The 20,906-nt window shown below is 45.4% G+C and overlaps 1 protein-coding gene across 1 annotated transcript in view; it reads left to right on the top strand.

Moving 5' to 3' along the window:
- Positions 1-851: 851 nt before the first annotated feature.
- Positions 852-20,906, top strand: part of LOC140485958 (uncharacterized) — a 70,532-nt gene continuing 50,477 nt past the window's right edge. The window contains exons 1-2 of the mRNA XM_072584399.1: positions 852-922; positions 3,118-3,331. Coding sequence (XP_072440500.1) covers positions 852-922; positions 3,118-3,331 — 285 coding nt within the window. The remainder of the gene's footprint in view (positions 923-3,117; positions 3,332-20,906) is intronic.

The raw sequence follows: 20,906 nt of genomic DNA, 5'->3' as shown, positions 1-20,906 counted from the left end.
GGGGTGCAAAAGAGAAAGCGGAATGGTGTTTTTACTTAGGGCTTAACATTAAGGCTGTACTTAGGAGGATATTCCATGGAGTAAATCTAAAGATTTACCCGCTGGGGCCCATGCGGGTGCCCATGACTCCTCCTATGGTTTGGAGGAAGTGGGAGGATTGGAAAGAGAAGTTGTTCAGAGTGAGGACCAGTTCAGTCAGTCGAAGGAGGGTGTCAGTGGAAGGGTACTGGTTGGTTCGGTGGGAAAGGAAGAAGCAGAGGGCTTTGAGGCCTTCGTGATGGGGGATGGAGGTGTTTAAGAACTGGATGTCCATGGTGAAGATAAGGCATTGGGGGCCAGGGAAGCGAAAATCCTGGAGGAGGTGGATGGCATGGGTGGTGTCCTGAACAGAAGTGGGGAGTTCTTGGACTGAGGGGGACAGGACCATGTCAAGGTATGCAGAGATGAGTTCGGTGGGGCAGGAGCAGGCTGAGACAATGGGTCGGCCGGGGCATTCAGGTTTGTGGATTTTGGGCAGGAGGTAGAAACTGGTGGTGAAGGGTTGTGGGATTATGAGGTTGTAGGCGGTGGATGGGAGATCCCCTGAGGTGATGAGGTTATGGATGGTCTGGGAGATGATGGTTTGGTGGTGGGAGGTGGCGTCATGGTCAAGGGGGCAATAGGAGGAGGTGTCTGCGAGCTGGCATTTAACATCAGCAATGTAAAGATCAGTGCGCCAAACTACCACCGCGCCTCCCTTGTCTGCCGGTTTGATAGTGAGGTTGGGTTTGGAGCGGAGGGAGTGGAGGGCTGCACGTTGCGTGGCTGAGAGGTTGGAGTGGGTAAGAGGGCCAGAGAAGTTGAGGCAGTTGATGTCGCGGCGGCAGTTGGCTATGGAGAGATCGAGAACGGGTAAGAGGCGCTATGAAGAGATCGAGGGCGGGTAAGAGGCAGCCATGAAGAGATCGAGCGTGGGTAAGAGGCAGCTGTGAAGAGATAGAGGGCAGGTAAGAGACCTCTCCGCCCCAACCCCCTCTCCGGCTTATCGCCCTCACCTTGTGGGCGGCATGGTGGCACAGTGGTTAGCACTGCTATCTCACAGCGCCAGAGACTCCGGTTCAATTCCTACCTCGGGCGATTGACTGTGTGGAGTTTGCACGTTCTCCCCGTATCTGCGCGGGTTTGCTCCGCTTTCCTCCCACAGTCCAAAGAGGTGCAGGTCAGGTGAATTAGCCATGCTAAATTGCCGGTAGCGTTAGGTAACGGGGTATGGGTGGGTTGTGCTTCGGCGGGGCGGTGTGGACTTGTTGGGACAAAGGGCCTGTTTCCACACTAACCTCCTTCCACCTCTCATAATCCCAAGTCCCTCCTCATTACCTTTTATCTTAGCCTGCTTGGCACACCCTCCTCATTCCTGAAGTCGGGCTTATGCCCAAAACGTCGATTCTCCTTTTCCTTGGATGCTGCCTGACCTTCTGAGCTTTTCCAGCAACACATTTTTCAGCTGCAATCTTCATTGAAACAGGCTTAAAGTCTTGGTGTGATGGGAAGGGTTTGAGTGAGGGATATGTCAAGCCATGAGGTTGTGGATTGTTTTGGAGTAGAAATCGACTGCTGTCGATGGCCCACAGTGCCTCATGGGTGCCCAGTCTTGAGTGGCCATGTCTATTCAAAGGTAGACAAGCAGGAGGCTGGAAGAGCACAGCAATGCCAGGCACCATTAAGAGGTGGAGAAATCAACGTTTCAAGTTGTTGAAGAAATTCTCCAGACTTAGACATTAGGGAGCTCACCTTTTCTTCGTACAGTCCGGTGTTACTTCAAAGCGTTCCAGATCACTGTGGATTTATATAGTACAATAGAGAACTAGCTGCCAGTTGCTCAATCAGACAGTCACTAGAGGGCTACATGACAATACACCAGGCAGAGTCTGAGGTCGGCCTTATCTTAGACTGTACATAACAAGCTATTGTTCTCAGATCTTGAGTCAATGCACATTCCAGAGGCTAGATTTGCCCATTGATAAAATCTGGCAGGGCTGCGCTTTTGCTTAGCAGGTAGCTGCAGATAAAAAGCAGAAGTTCTGTGGGAAGAGTGGAATTTATGTGGTTAATGCAGAATGTACTAGTATGCTAGGGGGTCACCCAGGGCAAGGGGCCAAGCCCGGTGAGAACAATATAATGTCTGAGTAAAATGGCTGCAAACAGGCAGGCTTGCAAAAACAGCTTCCACAATCCCTCCTTTTTGATCCAAAGATCAAAGCAACAAGTCAGGATCCCTGCCAAAAGGTGGAATGTACCTGGAGTGTGGGGGATTATCCGTTGGTGGATGCTCAGAATCAAAAGATTAAAGAAGGGCTAGACATGAAACGTTGATTTCTCCACCGTCCTGGTGCTGCCTGCCTCACTGTGTTGTTCTAGCCTCCTGGTGCTGCCTGCCTTACTGTGTTGTTGCACCCTCCTGGTGCTGCCTGCCTTACTGTGTTGTTCCACGCTCCTGATGCTGCCTGCCTTACTGTGTTGTTCCTCCCTCCTGGTGCTGTCTGTCTTTTGTGTTGTTCCACCCTCCTGGTCCTGCCAGCCTTGTTGTGCTGTTCCACCCTCCTGTTGCTGCCTGCCTTGCTGTTTTGTTCCACCCTCCTGGTCCTGCCTGCCATGTTGTGTTGTTCCACCCTCCTGGTCCTGCCTGCCTTGTTGTGTTGTTCCACCCTCCTGGTGCTGGCCGGCTTACTGTGTTGTTCCACCCTCCTGGTCCTGCCTGCCTTTCTGTGTTGTTCCACCCTCCTGTTGCTGCCTGCCTTGCTGTGTTGTTCCACCATCCTGGTGCTGCCTGCCTTGCTGTGTTGTTCCACCCTCCTGGTGCTGCCTGCCTTGTTGTGTTGTTCCACCCTCCTGGTGCTGCCTGCCTTACTGTGTTGTTCCACCCTCCTGGTGCTGCCTGCCTTGCTGTGTTGTTCCAGCCTCCTGGTGCTGTCTGTCTTGTTGTGTTGTTCCACCCTCTTGGTGCTGTCTGTCTTGTTGTGTTGTTCCATCCTCCTGGTGCTGCCTGCCTTGCTGTGTTGTTCCAACTTGCTGCTTGAATGTGTTGAATTCCAGCATCTGCTGTTTTTTGTCTATATTTTCGAATTCTGTCCCGCCTAGCACTGTGGTGGGGCCACGCAATGCAATAGAGGATATTCTCTCTGTGAAGAGGAGTCTGAGTTTTCAGAAGGATATTAAGGTGAATAAGTCCCCAGGGCCCAATGGTATCTACCCCAGGTTATTGAAAGAGGTAAGCGAAAAGATTGCTGGGGCCTTTACCAAGATCAGTTGCAGTGGAAGGAGCGACAGCAAGGACCAGAGGCCCGATGGGAAGGTGGGAGTAAAGTTTAGAAACTTGCTTCATGTATAGGCAGAGCACACACGAGCCAGAGCAGACACTTGACTGCTGAGTAAGTGAGGCTTTTTAATTGGGCGGTTGCTTTACCTAAAATACTCCTTGGGTAGTGTCTCCCACCCAACCTCCTCCTCTAACCAAAAAAAAAGGTTCTGTGCACCAATTGATAAGGTGACTGGTTTCGTTTTTTTCAGTTTTCAGTCATCTTGTTGGGAATTTAGAACAGTGGGGATGGAGATTGGGGCAGTTCAATGTTCCTCCTGCAGAATGTGGGAGGTAAGGGTCACCACTTGTGTCCCTGCTGACTACATCTGCGGGAAGTGCATCCAACTCCAGCTCCTCGAAAACCGCGTTAGGGAACTGGAGCTGGAGCTGGATGAACTTCGGATCATTCGGGAGGCGGAGAGGGTTATTGAGAGGAGTTACAGGGAGGTAGTCACACTTCAGGTACAAGAAGGCAGATGGGTTACAGTCAGGGGACGGAAAGGGAACTGACAGGCAGTGCAGAGATCCCCTGTGGCCGTTCCCCTCAACAACAAGTATACCATATTGGAAACTGTTTGGAGGGAGCGACTTACCAGGGGTGAGCAATGTGGCACAGGGCTCTGGCACAGAGTCTCTCCCTGTTGCTCAGACGGGAAAGGGGAAGAGGAGCAGAGCAGTAGTCATTGGGAACTCCATAGCTGGGGATACAGATAGGAGGTTCTGTGGGCACAGGAGGGACTCACGGTTGGTGTGTTGCCTCCCAGATTCGTGATGTCTCTGATCATGTTTTTGGGATCTTTGAGGGGGAGGAGGAGCAGCCCCAAGTCCACATAGGCACCAATGACATAGGTAGGAAGAGAAATGGGGATTTAAGGCATAAATTCCAGGAGGTAAGATGGAAACTTAGAGCGAGAACAGACAAAGTTGTTAGTTTTGGTTTGTTGCCTGTGCCATGTGCTAGTGAGGCGAGGAATAGAGAGAGAGAAAGAGAGAGAGAGAGGAGTTGAACACATGGCTACAGGGATGGTACAGGAGTAAGGGTTTGGTTTCCTGGATAATTGGGACTCATTCTGGGGAAGGTGGGACCTGTACAAACAGGATGGTCTTCACCTGAACCAGAGGGATACCAATATCCTGGGGGTGGGGGCATTTGCCAATGCTCTTCGGGGGGATCTAAACTAATTCAGCAAGAGGATGGTAACTGAAATTATAGTTCAAGTATATGGAAATTGAGATTAGTGAGGTCCGAAATAAGGTTTCAGGGTCACAAGAGGGTACTGGCAAGCAAAGAATTTGTTTGAAGTGTGTCTATTTCAATGCCTGGAGCATCCAGAATAAGGTGGGTGAATTTGCATCATGGGTTGGTACCTGGGATTTCAATGCTGTGACCATTTCAGAGACATGGATAGAGCAGAGACAGGAATGATTATTGCAGGTTCTGGGATTGAGATGTTTCAGGAAGAACAGAGAAGATGGTAAAAGAGGGAAAGGTGTGGCATTGTTAGTCAAGGGCAGTATTACGGTGGCAGAAAGGGCGTTTGATGAGGACTCATCTCCTGAGGTAGCATGGGCTGAGGTTAGAAACAGGAAAAAGAGAGGTCACCCTGTTGAGAGTTTGCTGTAGGCTTCCAAATAGATCCAGAGATGTTGAGGAAAGGATAGCAAAGATGATTCTCGATTGGAGTGAGAGTAACAGGGTAGTTGTTATGGGGACTTTAAGTTCCCAAATATTGACTGGGAATACTATAGTTCAAGTAGCTTGGATGGGTCAGTTTTTGTCCAGTGTGTGCAGGAGGGTTTCCTGACACAGTATGTAGACAGGCCAACAAGGGGCGAGGCCACATTGGATTTGATATTGGGTAACGAACCCAGCCAGGTGTTAGATTTGGAGGTAGGTTAGCATTTTAGTGATAGTGACCACATTTCGGTTATGTTTACCTTAGCGATGGAAAGAGATAGGAATATACCGCAGGGCAAGAGTTATAGCTGGGGGAAAGGCAATTATGATGCGATTAGACAAGATTTAGGATGCATTGGATGGGGAAGGAAACTACAGGAAATGGACACGTTAGAAATGTGAACTTATTTAGGGAACAGCTCCTGCGTGTCTTAGATAAGTAATCAGCTGTCAGGCAGGGAGGAGGTTTTTGAGCGCGGGAGCCCTGGTTTATGAAGGAAGTTGAATCTCTGGTCAAGAAGCAAAAGGCTTACATCAGGATGAAATGTGATGGTTCAGTTAGGGTGAGTGAGAATTACACATTAGCCAGGAAAGACCTAAAGAGAGAGCTAAGAAGAACCAGGAGGGGACATGAGAAGTCATTGGTGGGTAGGATCAGGGAAAATCCTAAAGCTTTCTATAGGTATATCAGGAATAAAAGAATAACTAGAGTAAGATTCGGGACAATCAAGGGCAGTAGTGGGAAGTTGTGTGTGGAGTAAGAGGATATGGGGAAGTGCTAAATGACCATTTTTCATCAGTATTCACACTGGCAAAAGAAAAGGTTATCGTGGAGGATACAAAAGTGCAGGCTGTAAGACTAGTTAGGATTGCAGTACAGAAGGAGGAGGTGTTAGCAATTCTGGAAAGAGTGAATATAGATAAGTCCCCTGGACTGTATGGGATTTATCCTAGGATTTTCTGGGAAGCCAAGGAGGAGATTGCAGAGCCTTTGACTTTAATCTTTATGTCATTATTGTTGATAGGAGTAGTGTCAGAAGACTGGAGGACAGCAAATGTTGTTCCCTTGTTCAAAAAGGGGAGTAGAGACAACCCTGGAAATTATACACCAGGGAGCCTTACTTCAGTTGTGGATAAAGTGTTGAAAAGGGTTATAAGAGATAGAATTTATAATCATCTCAATAGAAATAAGTTGGTTAGGGATAGTCAACACGGTTTTGTGAAGGGAGGTCACGCCTCACAAACCTAAATGAGTTCTTTGAGAAGGTGACCAAACAGGTAGATGAAGGTAAAGAGTTTGATGTGGTGTATATGGATTTCAGTAAGATGTTTGATAACTTTGCCCATGGTCGGCTATTGCACAAAATACAGAGGCATGGGATTGAGGGTGAGTTAGCTGTTTGGATCAGAAATTGGCTAACTGAAAGAAGACAGAGGGTGGCGGTTGATGGGAAATGTTTATCCTGGAGTTCAGTTACTAGTGGTGTACTGCAAGGATCTGTTTTGGGTCCACAGCTGTTTGTCATTTTTATAAATGACCTGGATAGTTGGAGAAGGATGGTTTAGTAAATTTGCAGATGACACTAAGGTCGGTCGAGTTGTGGATAGTGCTGAAGGATATTGTGGGTTACAGAGAGACATAGATAAGCTGCAGAACATGGCTGAGAAGTAGCAAGTGGAGTTTAATGCAGAAACGTGTGAGGTGATTCACTTTGGAAGGAGTAACAGGAATGCCAAGTATTGGGCGAATGGTAAGATTCTTGGCAGTGTAGATGAGCAGAGAGATCTCGGTGTCCAGGTACATAGATCCTTGAAAGTTGCCACCCAGGTTGACAGGGCTGTTAAGAAGGCATACGGTGTGTTAGCTTTTATTAGTAGAGGGATTGCGTTTTGGAGTCATAAGGTCATGCTGCAGCTGTACAAAACTCTGGAGTGGCCACACTCGTAATATTGCGTACAGTTCTGGTCACTGTACAAAGCTCTGGTGCAGCCCCACTTGGAGTATTGTGTGCTGTTCTGGTCACCGCATTATAGGAAGGATGTGGAAGCTTTGGAAAGGGTTCAGAGGAGATTTACTAGGATGTTTCCTGGTATGGACGGAAAGTCTTACGAGGAAAAGTTGTGACTATTTTCGTTAGAGAGAAGAAGGTTGAGAGGTGACTAAATTGAGACATATAAGATAATTGGAGGTTTTGATCAGGTGGACAGCAAGAGCCTTTTTCCTCGGATGGTGCTGGCTAGTACAAGGGGACATTGCTTTAAATTGAGGGCTCATAGATAAAGGACAGATGTCAGAGGTTGTTTCTTTACTCAGAGAGTAGGCAGGATGTGGAATGCACTGCCTGCAACATTTGTAGAGTCGCCAACTCTAAAGGGCATTTAAATGGTCTTTGGATATGAAATGGTCATTGGAATAGTGTAGGAATCCTAAAGAAGGGCTCATGCCCGAAACGTCGATTCTCCTGCTCCTTGGATGCTGCCTGACCTGCTGCACTTTTCCAGCAACACATTTTCAGCTCTGATCTCCAGCATCTGCAGTCCTCACTTTCTCTTTAATCAAAGGGAGGACAAGTCTGTCAAATCTGCTAGAATTCTTTGTGGAGGTAGCAAACAGACAATACACAATAGACAATAGATGCAGGAGTAGGCCATTCTCCCCTTCGAGCCTGCACCGCCATTCAATATGATCATGGCTGATCATTCCTAATCAGTATCCTGATCCAGCCTTATCTCCATACCCCTTGACTCCACTATCTTTAAGAGCTCTATCCAATTCTTTCTTAAAAGAATCCAGAGACAGGGCCTCCACTGCCCTCTGGGGCAAAGCATTCCACACAGCCACCACTCTCTGGGTGAAGTAGTTTCTCCTCATCTCTGTCCTAAATGGTCTACCCCGTATTTTTAAGTTGTGTCCTCTGGTTCGGCACTCCCCCATCAACGGAAATATGTTCCCTCCTGCCAGAGTGTCCAGTCCTTTCATAATCCTATACGTTTCAATCAGATCCCCTCTCAGTCTTCTAAACTCAAGGGTATACAAGCCCAGTCGCTTCAGTCTTTCCGTGTAAGGCAATCCTGCCATTCCAGGAATTGACCTCGTGAACCTACGCTGCACTCCCTCAATAGCCAGAATGTCTTTCCTCAAATTTGGAGACCAGAACTGTACACAGTACTCCAGGTGTGGTCTCACCAGGGCCCTGTACAGCTGCAGAAGCACCTCTTTGCTTCTATACTCAATCCCTCTTGTTATGAAGGCCAGCATGCTATTAGCCTTCTTCACGACCTGCTGTACCTGCATGCTTGCCTTCATTGACTGGTGGACAAGAACACCCAGAACTCTCTGAACAGCCCCTTTACCTAATTTGATACCATTGAGGTAGTAATCTGCCTTCCTGTTCTTGCCACCAAAGTGGATAACCAGACATTTATCCACATTAAACTGCGTCTGCCATGCATCTGCCCACTCACCTAACTTGTCCAGGTCACCCTGTAATCCCCTAACATCCTCATCACATTTCACCCTACCACCTAGCTTTGTGTCATCAGCAAATTTGCTAATGTTATTGCTGATACCATCTTCTATATCATTTACATATATTGTAAAAAGCTGCGGTCCCAGCACGGATCCCTGCGGTACCCCACTGGTCACTGCCTGCCATTTCAAAATGGAGCCGTTAATCACTACCCTTTGTTTCCTATTAGCCAACCAATTCTCTATCCAATCTAGTACTTTGCCCCCAATCCCGTGCGCCCTAATTTTACTCACTAACCTCTTGTGTGGGACTTTATCAAAAGCTTTCTGAAAGTCCAGGAACACTACATCCACTGGATCTCCCTCGTCCATCTTCCGAGTTACATCCTCAAAAAATTCAAGAAGATTAGTCAAGCATGATTTCGCCTTCATAAATCCATGCTGACTCTGTCCTATCCTGTTACTATTATCCAGATGTGCCGTAATTTCATCAGGTTAGAACAAGGAGAGCCAATGGATGTTGTCTGCCTGGACTTCAAGAAGACCTTTAACAAGGTGACACATTGGAGGCTACTGAGTAAGATAAGGGCCCGTGGTGTCAGAGGCAAGGTGCTAGAATAGATAGAAGCCTGGCTTTCTGGCATAAAGCAGAGAGTGGGGATAAAAGGGTCCTTCTCAGGATGGCAGCTGGCGACAAGTGGTGTTCCGCAAGGCTCAGTGTTTGGACTACAACCTTTCACTTTATACATTAATAATCTAGATGAACGATCTGAGGGGATTCTGGCTAAGCTTACAGACAACATAAAGATAGGTAGAGGGACAGGTAGCATTGAGGAGACATGGAGGCTGCAGAAGCATTTGCACAATTTAGGAGAGTGGGCATAGAAGTGGCAGATGGAGTACAACACGGAAAAGTGTGTGGTCATGCAATTTGGTAGGAAGAATAGGGACATGGACTGTTTTCTAAAGGTGGAGAAAATTCAGAAACTGGCACTGTGGTTAGCACTGCTGCCTCACACCACCAGAGACTTGGGTTCAATTCCCGCCTCAGGCGACTGAATGTGTGGAGTTTGCACGTTCTCCCCGTGTCTGCGTGGGTTTCCTCTGGGTGCTCCGGTTTCCTCCCACAGTCCAAAGATGTGCAGTTCAGGTGAATGGGCCATGCTAAATTGCCTGTAGTGTTAGGTAAGCGGTAAATGTAGGAGTAGGGTTAGGGGTATGGGTGAGTTGCACTTTGGTGGGTCGGTGTGGACTTGTTGGGCCGAAGGACCTGTTTCCACACTGTAAGTAATCTAATCTAAAAAAGCCTGAAGTGCAGAGACTTGGGAGTTCTAGTCCAGGATTCTCTCAAGGTAAACTTGCAGGTTGAGTCAGTAGTTAGGAAGGCAAACGCAATTATGGCATTTATTATGAGATGACTTGAATATAAAAGCAGGGTCATACTTCTGAGGCCCTATAACTCTGGTCAGACCATATTTGGAGTACTGTGTGCAGTTTTGGGCCCCATCTTTCAGGAAGGATGTACTGGCCGTGGAGTGTGTTCAGAGGAGGTCCACGAGAATGGTCCCAGGAATGAAAAACCTAACATATGAGGAGTGTTTGAGGTCTCTGGGTTTATAATAGATGGTGTTTAGAAATATCCGGGGTGGGGGTGGGGGTGGAGGGGCGGTGGGGATCTAATTGAAACATACGGAATACTGAATGGTCTGGACAGAGTGGGTGTTGGGAAAATGTTTCCATTGGCAAGAGAGATTAAGACCTGAGGACATAGCCTTAGAATCAAGGAAAGATTTTAGAATGGAAATAAGGTGAAACGTCTTCAGCCAGAGAGTGGTGCATCTGCGGAATTCATTACCACAGAAGGCTGTGGAGGCCAGGTCAGTGAGTAAAAGACTGAGATAGGTTTTTGAGTATCAAGGGGATCAAGGGTTACGGGGAGAGAACAGGAGAATGGGGTTGAGAAACTTATTGGAGCAGACCCGATGGGGTGAATGGCCTAAATTCTGTTCCTATGTCTTATGGTTTTGTGGTCTTATTCTGTCCATAGAAATGGCCCTGACCTTCCTCTTGGTTTCCACGTCAACATATCCCCTTGCTTCCTGGTCAACATCTCTGCCTCAGGCTTACAGCTGTGTTCCAGTGAAGCTCAGCTGGATGAACAGTACCTTATTTTCTGCTTGCGAGCTCGACAGCCCTCTCGACTCAATACCAAGTTCAACAATTTCAGGGCTTGAGGCGCCTTCCCCCAACTCCCAGACATCAGGCTTTATGATCATGTGTTCTGCGATTACACACAACCCATTGGTAGCCATTAATAGATTGGCATGGTGGCTCAGTGGTTAGCACTGCTGCCTCACAGCACCAGGCTCCCAGGTTTGATTCCAGCCTCAGGCGACTGTCTATGTGGAGTTTGCACATTCTCCCTGTGTCTGTGTTGGTTTCCATCCAAAGATATGCAGGTCAGGTGAATTGGCCATGCTAAATAGTCCATAGTGTTAGGTACATTAGTCAGAGGGAAATGGGTCTTGGTGGGTTACTCTTCGGGGGGTTGCTGTGGACTTGTTGGGCCGAAGGTCTGTTTCCACACTGCAGGTAATCTAATCTAATCAGCAGCCATTCTTTCTCCCAAGGTGATTGTTAACAACTATCTACTGCTCCTCTTTTTGGGCTTTGCCTCCACCTATCATTTACTGCTTACGTCCTACCCCAGTCTATCTTCTGCATAAAAACTAACTTTATCTGAACTACCATCAGTTCTGAAGAAAGGTCTACTGGACCTGAAAAGTTAACTCTGATTTCTTATCACAGTTGCTGCCACACGTACTGAGCTTTTCCAGCAATTTCTGTTTCTGTTCCTATCTCATGCTTCCGAATTCCGATCTATTGCGCCCAGTCCTGACCTCTTCCCCTGTCACAATTTCTTCCTCCCCATTCAGGATCACTCCACTGACCTCTTTGCTCACCCCTACCTAGTCCAAGTCTCTATCCCTCGTCCTGATCTCTTCCTTACTTCTCCACATCTCCCAGTTTCTTTGGCCCTGGACCTGATCAACCCCCACCCTGCTGTGTTCCCCTGAAGTCCGTGCGTACATGTTTTAAAGCGTCACATGGTGAGCATGCTCCATGGTAACAGCAAATGCCACTGTTGAGTCAAAGAAATGTTCAGAGGTCGAATGGTACACGTGTGTTGACATCATTCCAAGATGGCCACCATGTGCATGGTTGAATTTACAAGGAGTTGACACTTGGAGGACCAGAACCATGAGGAAAGAAAAAGGGGCCAGGAAGAGGCATCAGCAGCCACTATCTGAATGAATGACACTGGTTCAGTGTCTTTGAGAAATGTTCCACTGTCTCCCACCCATTGTCCTGTAACAAGATAGTACCTATCACCAAATCTCCAACATTAATGCTCGAAAGATTCAGGGTTTGTCTGCACAGGTTCATTTCTTAAAATTGTCACTCTATCTCTGCCTGCATCTCTCTCTGTCTCTATTAAATGGCTTCTGTCTATGTCCTGATCTTTGTTTCTGTTTCTGTCTAATTTTGTCTCTCTCCCTCTCTCTGTTTCCGTGCCAGTGAGGAGCACATGTACATGCCAAATGCTTCTAACTCTTGTCTGCTGGAGGAAAGATATCTTTGTTTCCCCCCATCTCCAACTCGCCACATCTTGTTAAAGAAGGTTAAAGCAACAATAACATGTAAAATATGGTGTTAATTAGGATGTGAAAGGGAGACTTTTGTGATCTCTGTTATGTGCTAAGTAGACAAGACACAAACTCTCCACACATGTGGGAGCACGATAGAGGATGTCCAAAAAATGAAGAGCAGATCGAATCTTTTATGTCCACAAATGTTGATAGAACAACAGAATTTCTTAAGCATTATAGAACGTAGAACGGTACAGCACAGTACAGACCCTTCGGCTCTCGATGTTGTGCTGACCTTTTATCCTACTTAAGATCGAACTAACCTACATGCCCCTCGTTGTATCATCTTCCATGTGCCTATCCAAGAGTTGGTTAAATGTCCCTAATGTCTCTGACTCTACCACCACGCCTGGCGGTGCATTCCACACACCCACCACTCTCTGAGAAAAGAACCTCCCTCTGACACCTCCCCTTTACCTTCCTCCAATCACCTTAAAATTATGCCCTCTTGTGATAGCCATTTCTGCCCTGGGAAAAAGTATCTGGCTATCCACTCTATCTAACCCCCTCAACATCTTGTACATCTCTATCAAATCATCTCTCATCCTTCTTTGCTCCAATGAGAAAAGCTTGAGCTCCCACAACATCTCTTCATATGACAAGCCCTCCAATCCAGGCAGTATGTTGGTAACCCTCCTCTCCACCCTCTCTAAAGCATCTACATCCTTCCGATAATCAGTCAACCAAGAGTGGTCTAAGTAGGGCTTTATAGAGCTGCAGCATAACCTCATGGCTCTTAAACTCAATCCCCCTGCTGATGAAAACCAATATGCCATCTTAACAACCCTATCAACTTGGGTGGCAACTTTGAGGGACTCCTTAGGTCTACGCGCTAAAGCTTTTCCATGCCCCCTTCTAGCTCTCCTCAGTCCATCCTTCAGTTCCTTCCTGGCTGCCTTATAGCCCTCTAGAGTCCTGTCTGATCCTTGCCTCCACAACCTTAAGTAAGCTTATTTCTTCCTCTTGACTGGATGTTCCATATCCCTTGTCACCCAAGATTCCTTCACCCTACCATCCTTTTCTTGCCTCAGTGGGACAAACCTATCCAGCATTTGCAGTAAGTGCTCCTTCCACATTATCGACATTCATTTCCCTGAGAACATCTGTTCCCAATTTATGCTCCACAGTTCATGCCTAATAGCTTTGTAATTCCCCCTTTCCCAAATTAAATACCTCCCCACACTATCTGCTCCAATTCTTCTCCATGACCGTAGTAAAGATCAGGGAGTTAGGATCACTATCACTGAAATGCTCTCCCATTGAAAGATCTGACACCAGACCTGGTTCGTTTCAAGCACCAAATCCAACATGGCCTCCCCTCTTGTCAGCCTATCTACATCCTGGACACACCTGACAAAATCTGCTCCATCCAAACTCTTTGCATTAAGTCAGAACCAATCAATATTGAGGAAGTTGAAGTCACCCATGGTAACAACCCTGCTACTTCTGCACTGTTCCAAAAATCTGCCTCCCAATGTGCTCCACCGTGTCTCTGTTGCTGTGTGGAGGTCTATAGGAAACTCCCAATAAAGTGACTGCTCCTTTCCTGTTTCTGACTTCCACCATAATTATTCAGTTGGCAAACTCTCTTCAACAACCTACCTTTCTGCAGCTGTGATACTATCCCTGATTAGGAATCCCACTCCCCCACCTCTTTTACCTCCCTCCTTATTCCTTTTGAAACACTTGAACCCTGGAACATCCAACAACCATTCCTGTCCCTGTGATATCCAAGCCTCTATAATGGCCACAGGACTTCAGCTCCAAGTACAGATCCATGCTCTAAGTTCATTATCCTTATTCCTGACACGTCTTGCATTAAAATGGACATACTTCACCCCATCACACCGACTGCAACTTTGTCCTGTCAACTGTCTGTCTTTCCTCACAGACTCTCTGCACACTCTATTTACCTGTACACCTGTTACCCGATCCTCAAATCTGTAACTCTGGTTACCACAACCACTCCCCTCCGAATTCTTTGTTGATGATGGAAGGATATTATCCTGCTTTCAAGCAGAAGAATGAGGGCTTTTTAAAAACTTCTGAGATGAAATCTTAATGACTTCATAGAATCCCTACAGTGTGGAAGGAGGCCATTCGGCCAATTTAGTCCAAACCAACCCTCAGAAGAGAGCCCTGCCCAGAGGTGGCACGGTGGCTCAGTGAGGGGTGGCACGGTGGCTCAGTGGTTAGCGCTGCTGCCTCACAGTGCCAGGGACGCGGCTTCGATTCCATCTTCAGGCGACTGCCTGTGTGGAGTACACACATTCTCCCTGTGTCTGCGTGGGTTTCCTATGGGTTCTCCGGTTTCCACTCACAATCCAAAAGATGTGCCGGCTTGGTGAATTGGTTGTGCTAAATTGCCCATAATGCAAGGTGCATTAGTCAGGTGTAAATATAGGATAGGGGAATGCGTCTGGGTGGGTTACTCTTTGAAGGGTTGGTATGGACTTGTTGGGCCAAAGGACCTGTTCCCACTCTGTAGGAAATCTAATCTAATCTAATCAGACCCAACTCCCACTTTATCCCCGTAACCCTGCATTTCTCAAAGTCAGTCTACCTAGCTTACAGTTCCTTGGCGATTTAGCATGGTCAATCCACCTAAGCTGTGCATCTTTGGACTGTGGGTGGAAACCGGACCACCTGGAAAAAACCCAAAAGATTCGGGGAAAATGTGGAAACTCCACACAATCGCTGGAGGATGGGATCAAGTCCATCTCCCTGGCAGTCCGAACCACTGAACCATCATGCTACCCACAAACCTTTCACTAAATCTTTTAGTTTCACATCGCACACAATCTGGTTCTGTATGGATGTTGGAAGTGTTTACTCAAGAGTAAGGAGATTTCTCAGAATAGTTGAGAAACCCTCATTTGAAAGTAAGTAACATCAAATAAAATCAGAATCTCTACAGTGTGGAAGCAAACTATTCAGCCCATTGTGTCCACACCAATCTTATCCATGTAATTTCCACAACTAATGGCAATTTAACGTGGCCATCCCACTGAACCTGCACAACTTGGCACTGTGGGAGGAAATCAGAGTATGTGCAAACAAACTGAGGCTAGAATTGAACTTTGCCCCTGGCACTGTGAGGCAGTAGTGCTAACCACTAAGCCACTGTGCTGTCTTGTCACTTTGGTAAGGTCAGAAACTTGTGTTTACATGGGATACCTGAGCTTTGAGTTCATTCTAGTTGTTGGACCCCTCACATTGATCGCCCGAGACACACAACTCCGCCGACTACAACTGCAAAGAGGGACAGGTTCCTGAAACATCGAGAGATACTTGCTTGCCGACATCCAGGTCAGACCAGACCAGACTTGATGTCAGTGTCATCCATCATTTACTTTGGGGAATCAATGGAAAGTTATTGAAAATATAACTTTCAAATGTACCATTTCAGCTCTTATTAAAGAACATTCATGCCATTCCCAACATTCCCTCTTGTCAGGTTGTCAGGACGATTGATATTCTCATACAGAAAACCAGATGAAATGTTGTTTTAGTTACAAGATTTTTTTTTTGGTTTGAATTCGCATGTTCGTTATTTTAAAAAAAGGATCAAGAAATTTATCCCAAGGAGACTTCAGAACATCTCTCAGCTCTTCTCTGAATTTCCTCTGGGTTGCTGCATAAATGCACGTGTTTGTACAGGAACTTAAATACACAAGCAGATATCCTGTTTCCGTGGCGATATATCCTGGATTGGAGTTATCACCTTGATAGTAGACATTGCTTGATAGTCTGGTGGCTGCAAAACTTCCAACAGATGTTAACCACAACAGAATAAAGGTGCCTGACACAGTGAAGAGTAATATGATGGATTTCCTCCGACCTCTCACCTCTGGATCACTCTGACTCTCGGTGCTTTTACCTCGGAGTCCCTTGCGTGTTCTGTTAGCCAATAAAATACGTCTGACAGTCAAAGAATTAAACAAGGTCATGAGAGCAAAAGGAAGCAAAACAACTGACGCTGACTGCATCCAACTATACACTGACCATGCAGGTATTGTATAAACAGCTGCTTTTGTCCTGCACCCTCAGTGCACATTGTTACTTATTTGTTCAGCTTCATATGAAAACAACATAGGAATACCCTTTAAACAAGTCAAGACTGAAGATGTTGCTATTACTGTAGTTGCAATTCTCTTGGTCCAGTACTTTTCCATAAAGTCATGACAACAGATCGCCACAAATCGATCAAATGTGAATGTGACTGTGAACCACACTGACATATCCAGCGTAGCAAGAGCTATGTACAAGACAAACTTACAAACAGCAGTGTAAGACAGAAAGGAATATGGAAAGTGATAATTAAATATCAAGTAAACAATCACATTGAAGATCATGACAAATAGATCTGCTACTGCCATGCCCACCATGTAGACAGAGATGCATTTCGAAAGGCCACAATTTCCTCTGGAGAGAATCATAATTGTCATAACATTTGCTGCAAGAAACGGACAGAGAAGTGGAAAATTATTGTGTGCTTCACATCGTAAGTTCATGTCTGTTATATCTTACTTAGGCTTTCAGGTGTACTGCTAAGTCACGTACATTAATAGGAAGGTGGAAACTGAAAGTGTTATCAGGATGAAAAGTGGCCTCATAATCTATGCTTGTTCCAGTAGAGTTTGGCTGGAATTTGCCAAGGAAGTGATAATGGATGGACAAATGGTGGCAGATCTCTGAATGCTAAGGTAGTCAGCATATTTCTTCCTCTTCTCTTCATGCCTCAGCTTGTGGCCTTCTGCATAAAGGGTGGTGATCTTCAAAGGTGAGTCACTCAGCAGATACTTACAAATCAGGTGACTTGACCAATACTCCATATAGAATGGTGCTCAATGAGCTACTTTAGCAGACTAGCATGATCTGAGTGGATTTGTGCCACTCAGGTGACATACGATTACTGTCACCAGTAGCAAAGAATGTCACCATCTCTGCTTATCATTCAATGACATGAGCATATTTAAATTCCCCATGATAAACATTTAGGCTGGACAAGAAACTGAACTGGACTTATGTTATGGACCCCGTTAAAACATTTAAGAAGGTAGCCTAGACCTTAACATTTTTTGTTAACTTAGGCAGATGGAAGGTGGATATTCCAGGACTCAAGCATCTGGTCAAACCACTCAGTTTTAAACAAAACAGAATTTGTTTACAGCCTACTGAATGAAACATGAACAGAAAAGAGAACAGAATGTAGAGTGTAGAGTATCAACCAATCTGTAAATCCATCCGACTCTATCTGGAAAACTAGCCATCCGGATACATGAACATGAAAGACATGACCCTCTTTCACTTGGATTCTTTCATGCAGATGAGGAAGGACACCACTTCAACTGGGACAACACATCCATCCTAGGACATGCCCAACAGAGACATGCACGAGAATGCCTAGAAGCATGGCATTCCAACTGGAGCTCTATCAATAAACACATTGACTTGAATCATATTTACCAACCCCCTGAGAAAAAGAACAGGAAATGATATCACCATAGGAAATTACATCACCACAGGAAATGGCACTACTAACCCAAGGAAACCTAAACATGTAAATAGAAAGTGGGCTGCACCCCCAGTACTTCATCCGGAGGTTAAAGTATGGTGATGAAATGTCTGACAATGAACATTCCAGCTGAGCGAGCAAACCTACATCCAGAACCTCAACCTGAGCTACAAATCGACTCAAAGACCAGCTGATCTTACTAATTGGTGGAGCAGGCTCGAAGGGCCTACTCTTGCTCCTAGTTCTTATGTTCTTAAAGGCTTTAGTTACTACCTTCCCAGCTTAGTACTTTCCACCTTATTTCCGCATAATTTCCCAGCTGATAGTAATAACTCTAGCAGGTCATTTTGATTCACTTCCTGAAGGTAACTCAATCATTTACCTCAATTTTTGACAACTTCCTCATTGTCCAATTTAATTTGAGGAATGTCCAATTCAGAATCCTCTGAACTAGTTCTTCACTCTGTGTTGTAACTCGTTTCACATTCCCCTTTTGCTTTCCTTCCTGATCAAAATATCTTTTGATTATATTCACATGACATACTCGACGAGATTTCTTTCTGTCTGGAGTCTTTATCAAATGGGTCACCTCACTCGCTCTCATTTTAACGGAATAAGGTCCATTAAACCTTCGTTTAAAAGGTTCACCTACCATTGGAAGTAACTTTATCTCCAATAGCAAAATTGCAAGTTTTTAACTCATTGGCTACTTCCTGTTTCATTGTATGTTGTGATGTTTTTTAAAAGCTATGTAGCCAGCACCCCCACTCCATTTAGTCATTCCATAAAATTTGACACATAGTTCAAACATGTGGTCTCTGAATTCTGGCTTACCAATTTCTCCTTAATCAATTTTAGTGGCCCTCTCACTTCATGCCCAAAAACTAATTCAAATGGATTGAATTTGTTCGATTTACGGATAGTACAAATGGAAATCCTTTACCCTAATCATCTGGGTATTGTTGACAAAAAGCCCTGAACATGGTCTTTGATATCAAATGAAACCTTTCCAGCACTCCCTGTGATTCTGGATGGTATGCATTGGATTTGAATTGTTTTATTCCCAAGCTGTCCATTTCTTCCTTGAATAATTTTGATGTGAAGTTTAACCCTTTATCTGATTGTATCTTTTTGGGTAGCCCATACAGAGTCATAGAGATGTACAGCATGGAATCAGACCCTTCAGTCCAACTTGTCCATGCCAACCAGATATCCCAATCTAATCTAGTTCCACCTGGGAGCACCTGGCCCATATCCTCCCAACCCTTCCTATTCATATACCCTTCCAGATGCCCTTTAAATGTTATAATTGTATCAGCCTCAATCACTTCCTCTGGCAGCTCATTCCACACATGCACCACCCACTGCATGAAAAAGTTGCCCCTTAAATCTTATATCTTTCTCCTCTCACCCTAAACCTATGCCCTCTAGTTCTGAACTCCCCCACCTCAGGGAAAAGACCTGGTCTATTTACCGTATCCATGCCCCTCATGATTTTACAAACCTGTATAAGGTCACCCCTCAGCCTCCGATATTCCAGGGAAAGCTGCCCCAACCTCTTCAACTTTGCCCTATACCTTAAGTCCTCCAACCTTGACAACATCCTTGTAAATCTTTTCTGAGTCCTTTCAAGTTTCACAACATCTTTGAATCACTGAATTGCACGCAATATTCCAAAAGTGGCTTAACCAATGTCCTGTACAGCCTCAACATGACCTCCCAACTCCTGTACTCAATACTCTGACCAATAAAGGAAAGCATACCAAACGCCTTCTTCACTATCCTATCTACCTGCAACTCCAGTTTCAAGAAGCTATGAACCTGCACTCCAAGGTCTCTTTGTTCAGCAACACTCCCTTGGACCTTACCATTAAGGGCAGTAGTCCTGCTGAGATTTGCTTTCCTAAAATGCAGCACCTCATATTTATCTAAATTAAACTCCATCTGCCACTCCTCAGCCCATTCTTGTGAAAACTTTGAATAACTCTTCTACAATCCTTTTAGCTGTGATATTGCCTCATGGAATGTCTCCAGAAATCTAGTGGACACATCCATCAATGTTACCAAATATTGATTCCCACCTTTTGTTTCATGTAGGGGTCTTACATAATCAATCAAGACTCTTGTGGAAAGTTCCTCAAATGCAGGAATGGGTATTAAAGGTATAGATTTTATTATTGCCTGTGTTTTTTTCCAAATACTTGACATGTACGGCATGTCTGGAAAAATTCACCTACATACTTGTGCAGTCCAGGTCAGTAATAATATTTTGTATTTTAGCACAGGTTGGACTGAAGGGTCTGTTTCCATGCTGTACATCTCTATGACTCTATGACTCTAAATGACCTCCCACTGGTAGTTCATGCACCTCCAGTAACACCTCCTTTCTATAACCCACTGTCAATACAACTTGACGAACTTCTGCCCATTTCTCATCCTCCTGAATACGTGATGGTCTCCATTTCCTCATTAAGACATTATTTTTAAGATAGTAGTACACAGGGATACATTCAGTTTCTCTTCTGTGTATGCTTTTCGATACATGTGCTTCAGTTTTTTATCTTCCTGCTGTAACTCAGTTAATTTCTCTGAGCTAAAGATGTCTGCTTTGTCATCCATCTGCTCCTGTTTTGTTCTCAACCATCTGATCAAACCAGCGTGTCTGATAATTTCATTTCATATTTCTTACTTCTCTTTGATCTCTCCTGTTTGAACTACTGACATTGTGACCTCCTTACAACACAGTCAGTAATAATCCCAGGGCATGCTTCTTGTAACAGCTCAGTTGCCTGATTGTCCACTGGGCTTATCAACCACAGTAGGCAGCACTCCTACCTGTGAACCAGCTATATCGTTAGCAAGGACAAATTGTATTCCTGGAGCTGAGAGTTTTTCCAGTACTTCGACTGTCACTTCTCCACTTTGCACTCTAACCTCACTTTACATACTTGAGCCCTCTTGTCTCACCGTGAGTTCCACTTACTAGCACATTTTCTGGCACTGGTCCTTCAGAGGTATATATCTCATCATTCAAAATCTTGCTGTTCCTGAATATGTGAGTAAACTTTACCTTCACAAGTAGATGGTTTTAGAAGATCTGGCACTTCCTCCTGAACCAACCTCCGATCAGCTTGTACTTTCCGGTCTCCATTGTGCTTTCCTTTACAACTCCAACAAAATTCACTGGCTTATCC

This window comes from Chiloscyllium punctatum, chromosome 15 (assembly GCF_047496795.1).
Source record: "Chiloscyllium punctatum isolate Juve2018m chromosome 15, sChiPun1.3, whole genome shotgun sequence".
Taxonomy (NCBI): domain Eukaryota; kingdom Metazoa; phylum Chordata; class Chondrichthyes; order Orectolobiformes; family Hemiscylliidae; genus Chiloscyllium; species Chiloscyllium punctatum.
The sequence above is the reverse complement of the archived record's forward strand: the minus strand, read 5'-3'. Positions and strand labels throughout refer to the sequence as shown.